Source organism: Mesoplodon mirus (genome assembly GCF_964341445.2).
Source record: "Mesoplodon mirus genome assembly, chromosome: 8".
NCBI classification, from domain to species: Eukaryota; Metazoa; Chordata; class Mammalia; order Artiodactyla; family Ziphiidae; genus Mesoplodon; species Mesoplodon mirus.
This window is the reverse complement of record NC_138984.1, coordinates 36,236,774-36,246,348: the sequence shown is the minus strand read 5'-3', so window position 1 is coordinate 36,246,348 and position 9,575 is coordinate 36,236,774. Positions and strand designations below refer to the sequence as shown.

The following is a 9,575-nucleotide window of genomic DNA, read 5'->3' as shown; positions in this document are numbered from 1 at the left end:
CTTGACTCTCCAGTCTCTTTCTCCGAGTCCCGCCGAGGTGGTTTCCCGCCGACTTTGTTTCCATACTGCACAGGCAAGGAGTGAAAGGTCACAAAAATGGCGCTGGCCGTCAGTCTTTTACCCCGCTTGCTGCTCTCTCGGCCTCTGCCGGGCTCGGCCGCCCGACTCTGGACTCCCGGTTCGGCCGACGTGTGGCCGCCGTTGGCTGGACTTTGCTGCTTCTGCCGCCGCCGCCTCGGCTCGGGAGCGGCCCCATTTCCTCGAGTCTCTTGGGCCTCTGCGGCCTTGGCGCTGCCTTCTCGGGCTCCTCAGCGTCCCCTGCTCAGCCCTCTGGGACTCCCCACAACCCTTCCCGCTTTCCCTTCCTGCCCTCGGCGAACCTACAGCACCGAGGAGCAGCCCCAGCAGCGCCAGAAAACCAAGATGATCGTCCTGGGGTTCTCCAACCCCATCAGCTGGATTCGGACTAGAATTTACTCCTTCCTTATCTGGGCCTATTTCGACCAAGAGTTCAGCATCGCAGAATTCTCAGAGGGAGCGAAGCAGGTTTGTTTATTTCTCTATAGATAATCTCTCTGCCTCTCATGCATTCGACTATTAGACACGCAAAAGTGTTTAGCGGTGAGGTTGACACTGGGTCTCAAATGATAACATGTGGGTAGTGACCCAGACACAGAGCCCTCCGGCCACTTCTTGATTTAAATTAAGCTTCTGCTTATGTTGCAAGATCGCCGAGAAATAGGGTTTCGATGGAGGCACCAAGGTGAAGTCCCTTAATTACTTTTTCTACTCTCTATAGGTTTTGAGTCAGAAATGGATTCAAAGCCTGTTTCTGCCACGTAGAAGCCACATGGCTTTATTTTTTCTGAACGTGATTTTCTGCAGAATGAAAAAGACAGTATTGATCGTATGCTGGTATTGATATATTTAATCCTAGCTTTTTTTCAGATTATTTCTATAAACACAGCCATTGATATTTATTTATGTGACCTGTCAGTTATAAATTAAATGTTTTCAACTTTATAATCAATGTCAATATTAACTCCTGCTTTTGCTTCCCCGAGTGAACTCCTGACTGATCTATGTTTTTGTAAAAAATTAAAAAGTAAAGAGCAAGCTTGATTAACAGCATTGTAAGGGATAAACCTCTGCTCATGTCAGTTTTCAGAATCTTTTGTCCATGCAGAGGTAAATGGGCATGATGCTACTGTTCTCCACCACTCTGCTGATGACTTGAGCTTGTCTACCTCATGCTTATTTATGTGTCAATAAGGAATGGAAGTCATCTCCCCACTATGGGCAGGATTCAAGCCTAAGTCCCTATTTTCTCTGAACACAGAGGAGCATGGGACACTTTTTAGTCACTCTTTGATGCTAAAGATCCTCCAGCTGTGAGCTATTTTAGCCCTCATCCTTGTTATTAAGTAGTATCTGCACCCCTTCATCAGCCAGTTTGTATACAGTCTTGCCTCATCTAAGTCAATTTTTGTGCATTTAACCATTCTGATTTCCAAAAAGAATGTTGGGTCATCCATGGCAAATATTTAGTGATTCCATTAAACCAGCGGTTACTTTAACATACCTTTCAGATCAAGCAAACCAGTTTTTCAACACGAATGACTTAAAAGGACATAGCTGAAAAACCTTCTTCCTACTAGATCTCATAAGGCAACTGTACCTTCCTTTGCATAGATGTAATTCTAGGGCTTGGGAATAATCTGATGCAAAAACACTGTGTAGATTATCTACTCTCATGGGCTCAATTTGCCCTTTCTCCTTAGACTAACCTCCTATCAATAAGATGTTATCTTGGTATGTGAATATCAAGTTATCAATTAGATCATGTTCTTTAAGATTTTTTTTTAATCATAGAACATAAAAAGGGACCTTCGTGCTCATTATTCTAGTCTAATTCTTTCAGATGATAAAAATCAAGTTCTAAAAAGGTGAAACGATTGGCTCAAGGATGCATAGCTAGCAAGTGCTGAGGTGCATTGTCCTGTAACCCACTCTATAAGCATTCTTGGTCCTCCAGGGTCACTAGAAGTTGAGATGGTTAAGTACAATCTAGGCAAGCTTTTTTTTTTTTAATTTATTATTTAAGAAAAAATTTTTGAAGTATGTTGTTGTACAATATTATATATTATATATATATATAATACAGGTATACAATGTAGTGATTCACAATTTTTAAAGGTTACACTCCATTTATAGTTATTATAAAATATTGGCTATATTCCCTGCGTTATACGATATATCCTGTAGCTTATTTTATACCAATCTAGGCAAGCTTTTATTCATCATGTGAGCCAGAGGAATAGGTGGTCTGGTGATATACAATCCTTAAACAGCTTTATTAGCTCCACAAACCCTACTTTCCATTGATACGCACATATGACATGATACCTTCCCTATTACTGCCCTCAAACCACTAACCACGTACTGTCTGTTTTCCTGTATCTTGCTAGCATATTTTGGCCTTTTCTATGAAAAAGAGGGCTATTTCCTAGAAGCCTGTTTAGGTTAGGCAATCTTATATCACCAAAGCCTTATCAGGGCAGCCTCCTAATCGTTCCTTATTACCTTATAGGATAATTTGCTCAGGTGTGATCTTCTTTGGCCACACAAACTAGAGCCTCATGGTTGGGTTTCAACATGATGGTTATGGTCTTTGTTTCTTCTTACCAAATTTCACCCATCTTCTGCACACAAAGGCTTACTAAAACATACAGTGTTTCTGAACCCTGAGAGCCTCTAAAGTGTTTGCAAGGGATCCTTGAATCCATTTGGAAGTGTGCTTTTCCTCAAAATTCAACTCCATTACTGCTAGGGCTGCCACAACAAAATACCTCAATCTGGGTTGCTTAAACCACAGAACTTTATTTTCTTACATTCTGGAGGTTAGAAGTCCAAGTACAGGGCGTTGGCACCTTGTTGGTTGGTTTCTTCTGAGGCCTCTTTCCTTTCCTTGTAGATGATTGCCTTCTTGCTGTGTCCTCACATGTTGGGTATTTTTTTCCTCCTCTGTGCATGTGTGCCCTAGTATCTCTGTGTATATCCAGATTTCCTCTTGTAAGGACACCAGTCAGATTGGATTAGGGCCCACCCTCATTTGACTTCATCACCTCTTTAAAGGTCCTGTCTCCAAATATAGTTGCCTTCTGAGGTACTGGGAGTTAGGGCTTCAACATATGAATTTGGGGGAACACAATTTAGCCTATAACAATTATGAGTATTGTCTGTCTGACACACTTGTGCATCCTATTTCTCTTGCCAGTTCTTGAAATTTCATCTTAGATATTACTTCCTTTAGGAAGCCCTCTCTTTTCCACGCAGATAGCTTAAGTGCTCACCTGTATGCTCCCAAATCATCCTGTTCTTACTCCTGTCATAATTTTTGAACTTGTCAGTTTTCTTGGCTCCCTCCTCAAGTAGACTGCAAGCTTCTGGAAGACAGGTAGAGTCTTAATGCACAATTCCATTCCTCACTGCTAGGCATGTGGAGGATTGCAGTTGGGTCCCTCCCACTTTAAAATGGGATCTCGTACTTCAAAGTTGGGGTCTACTGTATTAGATTGTGCAAACTCATCTTTTCTCCCGCTTTACCAAACCTGCCTTATCTATCTTAATGAGGTAGAACTGCAACCCAGATCTCCAGACTCCCAGTACCGTCTAGGTTGTGCTGCTGTGTATTCATGATTAAGAGGAGGACCATATAACAGTCACAATGGTTGATTACTTCATCATTATTTTAAAAGGAAATATATAGGAGATTTTTTTATTGAGGACGTAGTATGTACACCACACGCAATCTTTTCCCAGGTCCTTGGAGTAGATACATAAGTAGCAATCTGCTCACTTACTACTGTCCATGTGGGAAGGCCATATGAGAAAAGAAAAGTCAACCAACTTTGGAGGAGTTATGCCGAACACCGATATCTAGTGTTTGACACTGTCTATTGCCTTTATCATAAAATAGTCTTTGTTACACTTAGCCATTCAAGTATGAGCATTGTACATTGTACGGTATTTCACATGATATCTTGAAATAATAATCACCACCCTCCCCCCACTGTTTTTTTTAAGGCTTTTGCTCATGTGTCCAAGTTGCTGTCACAGAGTAAGTTTGATCTATTGGAAGAACTTGTGGCCAAAGAGGTAAAGTATACTTTTATTTTTCCTTTAAAAATAAATGTGTTATTCTCTTGTAGTAGAATGATATATGTTGTCCTTATTTATGCTTTAAAATAGTATGCATGCTTACTTAACTTCTTGTCTCATATATAAAATGGGATAGTAGCAGTAGTGTTGGGAAATCATGTGAGATAGTATATGTAACGTAGAGACTTAGAATGGTATATGGTTCAACCAAAGACTATATATGTGTTTGCTTTCTGCATGGTAGTTTATTGTGTACATGCAGTATAATTAATTTAGCTAGTTTCCCATTTATCAATGTATAGCATTTCCAATTCCTCTGCTATTCCAGCGTTGTTGTCAATATCCTTACATATCCATTACCATTGACAAAAAAAAAAAGTCTTCTTATTTTTCTCCTAAAAGATTAGCTTTTCATATTTAGATTTTCAGTATTCTTATGGTTGTTTGATTTTTGTATTTGGTTTGTATTAGAGATCTATGACTATTCCCACTGCCACCCTTAAGTAAAATAAATCACCCTTAAATAAAAAAATAAAAAATAAAATAAAATAAAATAAAATAGTATGCATGCCATCAGCCAAAGTAGAGTCCCTGTATCTTGCCTTTTGGGTACTTGGGGTCATATAAAAGTATAGAATGACTTGCTACTTAAGGCATAAGTAAGTTAATATGATGTCTTTCAGTTCTTATATAGAATTCTGTATAAGAACTGAATTCTATATAAGAACAGTTCTATTAGGAATTATCTAATTGAATCATCAGATCCCTTTCAGCCTTGCTTTTTTATTTATTTATTTATTTTTGGCTGCATTGGGTCTTTGTTGCTGCGCACGGGCTCTCTCTAGTTGCGGCGAGCAGAGGCTTCTCTTCCTTGCGGTGTGCGGGCTTCTCATTGCGGTGGATTCTCTTGTTGTGGAGCGTGGGCTCTAGGCGCACGGGCTTCGGTAGTTGTGGCTTGTGGGCTCAGTAGTTGTGGCTTGTGGGCTCTAGAGCGCAGGCTCAATAGTTATTCAACAAGTGAACTATGGTTTGCTTTTTCCATACCTAGACACTACGTGTATTGAAAGAAAAGGTTACTTCACTACCTGACAACCATAAAAATGCCCTTGCTGCTGACATAGATGAAATTGTATATACATCAACAGGAGACATCTCCATTTACTACGATGAGAAAGGTAACGCTGGAGCATAGTCAACATTAAATGACCCACAATTGTCCAGATAACCTAAACTAGTGAATAATCATGGAATAGTGACATTCTGTTGGTACAAGTGGATATTTATAGAACTGCAGAGAAAATAATATATTCATTCTTTAAAGCCCTAGCTCTGGAAGACTTGGGATATAGTAATAGTTTCTTATGCCTTTCTATCTAGAACTTTTCCCTAATGTTATTTAATTCACAGAAGAGAGCATTGTAACTTAAGTTAATGGAAATTGTCTAAGACAAGCTGCTCCCATATCTTAAAATGAAAACATTTGTGTTTCAGATTTCCTAACTGAAAGGAAAACAATTGAATATTTTAAGTGTCTAGCTGTATGTTAAGTAGGAGTAAAGAGTAAAAGAAAAAGTAAATAATATTAGCTAAAGACTGTTTTGAAAGTAACATTAACTCAGAACTCCCAAATTGGATTTATTTGGAGATGATGAAAAGAGTTGAAAGGAACTTTAGCATTTATCTTGTTCTTCTCCTTGTCCTATTTCCCCAATAGCGTTCCTGAAAACTTGACTTACTTACTCCTTCTACAAATATTTGCAGTGTATTATGTGCTAGGCACACAGGAAATCTAGTCTTTGCTTACACACTTGCTAAGGCAGTTCTGACTGAGGACTGTTAATAGTGAAAAAAATTTCACACACATATTAATTTGAAACATTTGTAAAGGTACTTTTAATGATAAATATCTTCTTCTTCCTAATATTTCACATTGCATCTTAGCACCATGGTTACTACCTGATTTTTGCACAGGACGTTGTCATAATCACTGGGCATAGTAAAGTGAACTAGGGGTAGAATAGAAGGCTTCTTTCTGGCAGTTGGGGTTAAGTTAATGACATAGCAGCAAAAAAGTGTTTCCCCCCCCTCATTTTTGGTTTGACAATAGATATCTGTTATCATAATTTTAGAAAATGCTACAAATTGAAAGTAATCCATGTAGTACACTTGGTAAAAAGTACCTGCTCAGTAAATAGTAGCTCTTACTAGTGTGATCCAGAGAGGAAGGTGTCATAAACCCCAGGAGAATTTTCTAAAAATAAAAACGTGTCAATACAGGTATCTTAAGTTAGACTAGAATGAGCCCCAAATTTGGTCTGTAACAGCTGTATAATTACTGCCAATTGCTGATTTCATTAAGGATATAAGGATGATAGATTATTGTGATTTGTATTTGTATGTGTGTATGTTTTTTCTCTAAGGAAGGAAGTTTGTTAACATCCTGATGTGCTTTTGGTATCTAACCAGTGCCAACATCCCCAGTGAAACTATAAGTGGAGCCAGTGTGTTCCAGGTTAAGTTGGGGGATCAGAACGTGGAAACTAAACAACTTCTTAGTGCGAGCTATGAGTAAGTCTAATCACATTTCGTTGTTTCCTTTCTCTAGAAAATAGAAGGTAGTATGAAAGTATGAAAACTAAAGGGAGCTTTAGGGAGCAAAAGATTGAAATTTGACAAGTTATTAATGAAGAGAGAAAGTCAGAAAGACACACTGGCCACGAAACAGGAGTGTTCAGAAATTAAGAAGAGGTAATATTGCTGAATTTAATTAAACTGTATTTCCGCTGTCTATTGCTACATTACAAACCACTCCAAAACTCGGTGGCATCAAATAGCCATTCATTTTGCCTGCTATTCTACTGCTCAGGAATTTTGGAAAGGCTCAGCTGTGGAGTTTTCTCTGCTCCCTCTGGCATCAAGTGGGGTGGCCGGAGCTAGGGGTTCATTTCCACAATGGCTTCTTCACTCATGTGGGCAGCACCATGGTGCTCCTTGGCTTCTCCACATGACGTCTCATTCTCCAAGGCCTCTCTTTGTGGCTTGGGCTTGTAGTAGTGTTAAGCTAGTCACATGTTTACATGGTGGTTGGCTTCCAAGAGGCAGAAGACAGAAGATGCTAGACCAGTAAAGGGCTATGCCCAGTATTGGAACAACATCATTTCCACCATGGTTTGCTGGTCCAAGCAGTCACAGGATCTGCACGGTGAAAGGGCATGGAGAGACTCCACCTCTTCATGGGGCAGCAGCAAGGTCACATTGCAGAAGAGCATGTGGGATGCAAGAGGTAGTTATGGCCATCTTTGGAAAATAAAAGCTGCCATAATTGGCACATGGACCATTCACTCACTAGACATTTATTGACCATCTCCTATTTACCAAGTACTCTGGTAGGGGTTCAGATACAGAATTGACGGGTTCCTGCCCTTAAGTAGGTACTGTCTAACAGGAGGTTAACAAACTATTTAAAAGAGACACTCTAGTGTATTATTGTACTAATAAAATTTGGAACAGTGAACAAGTCAAGCGAGTCAGTGGAGACATAGTTTAATATCTATTTAAAAGAGGATACTGTTATGTCATAGTTTAATATCTATTTAAAAGGGAATACTGTTATGTCACCAGAGTTATACAAATTTGCTTTAAAATAATGAACAAATCCCAAAAACGACCTAGGAAAGAAAATGTATCCTGTTTTGCTAAGGTAAAGGGAATTATATCTTCATTTTTTTTCACTTTTCTTGAAGGAGATGTGCTTTTTTTCTTTTCTTTTTCTGTTTTGAATTTTGCTTTATTTGTAATTACCCAAAATATTCTGTATATTTAAATACTTAATTTAAATCTGCTGAATTGTCTCTTTTTTAAGATGTCATTTAGAACACTATAATCAACACTAACCTTTGGTTCTTCTGATATTCCCTACTAAGATCACGGGCAACGCATAAACACTGCTTTTCAAGATTGGTCTTAGTGTAAGCTATGAGTAAGTCTAACCACATAAACCAACTTCTATGAAAGTGCTGTTTTTATCACCATATTCCAATTTATTTCTCCTCATATTAGGCGTATATTATGGCTAGTACTTAACAGTAGAATAACATTGAAGTTCCTCTCAAGGACTGGCAGATGTTGGAGTGTATGTAGATCAGTCCATTAAAAATACTCATTTTAGTTGAGAATGCACTTCTGATTTTGTGGGGACATATTTTGTGATCAAATTGGTAGATTAAACTTTTGATTTTTATTTACCATTAACTGTTAGCTTTTTGCTAACAACTGTCTCTAATATATAGTTGCAAATTATGTAGTTATCCAGGAAGTGTTTGGACTGATATAAGATTCACATTATTTATAATTTTTTCCCTAGATTTCACAGGGAGTTTACACAAGGAGTAAAGCCTGACTGGACCATTGCACGGATTGAACACCCAAAGTTATTAGAATAATTGATCTTGGAAAAATCAGCTTATTGGACTTTTAGCAATTACTGTGAAGAACTAAGCAAGAAAAAATTTTCAGATCAGTTGATCTTCACTTAATCAAGTCTGTGGATTACTTTTGTATTATTTTGAAATACTCCTTGTAGTAAATTGGCATGATACAATAAAGCATTTTCCACAGATTGTCATCACTTTCTGTAGAAGGAAGTCAAAGTAAAAAAATTACAGCAGCCCATCATTGGCATCATATTCAGTATCATTTCTAATGTTACATGTATATGTATATATACACAAACTCATTTTATGACAATAAAGAAGATATTGAAAAAATTACACATTTTTAAATTAATAGTCCTTAAATATTTTATTTGTGGTTAATACACTTATACCAATAATTCATGTGTAAGATTTATTTTTAAAAATCACTGCTGCTACTTGATTACCTCTTTGGTCACTAGCTGGATGAGAAAGAACAGATGGAATTATAGCAGATGGGTCACTATAGTACTAAAAATCAGTGAGGCTTACTAAAGCACAAAGAGAAAAAAGAAATAGAACAGTAACTTACTCCCCTATGAGGTAATATGACGTCTTCTAACATACTTGTATTTGGACTCCTAGAAGTTGGGATAGGGGAGACAAAAACAATGTAAGAAATAATGTCTGAAAGTTTTCCTAATTGATGAAAACTATAAACCCACAGATCCAGGAAATTCAACAAGCAGGGAAGCACATAAAGAAAACCTCACTAAGGTACATCATAATCAAATTGTTGAAAACTAGAGAAAATTAGAAAAGCAGCTAGAGGAAAAAAAAAAAGACACATTCCATACAGAGAATGACTATATTTCTTTTCTCAAACTATGCAGGTTAGAGGCCTTGGCATGACATCTTTAAAGTACTGAAAGAAATAAACCTGTTGACCTAGAATTCTATATTCAGCAAAAATATCCTTCAGAAAAGGTGAGAAAAGACTTT

The 9,575-nt window shown here is 37.9% G+C and overlaps 1 protein-coding gene across 1 annotated transcript; it reads left to right on the top strand.

The window, feature by feature from the left end:
* The first annotated feature begins 7 nt into the window (after positions 1–7).
* MAIP1 (matrix AAA peptidase interacting protein 1) lies at positions 8–8,777 on the top strand. Its single transcript, XM_082630718.1, has 5 exons — positions 8–546; positions 4,087–4,158; positions 5,210–5,336; positions 6,582–6,729; positions 8,525–8,777. Exons 1-5 carry the CDS (start codon positions 97–99, stop codon positions 8,601–8,603), a joined length of 876 nt encoding a protein of 291 aa, XP_082486844.1. The 5' UTR covers positions 8–96; the 3' UTR covers positions 8,604–8,777.
* Positions 8,778–9,575: the final 798 nt, after the last annotated feature.

Excerpts from the sequence above, each read along its gene's own strand:
- MAIP1 (XM_082630718.1), top strand. The coding sequence starts at position 97 with ATGGCGCTGGCCGTCAGTCTTTTACCCCGCTTGCTGCTCTCTCGGCCT. Across the intron at positions 547-4,086 it reads TCTCAGAGGGAGCGAAGCAG|GCTTTTGCTCATGTGTCCAA; the intron begins GTTTGTTTATTT and ends GTTTTTTTTAAG. Across the intron at positions 6,730-8,524 it reads CTTCTTAGTGCGAGCTATGA|ATTTCACAGGGAGTTTACAC; the intron begins GTAAGTCTAATC and ends TTTTTTCCCTAG.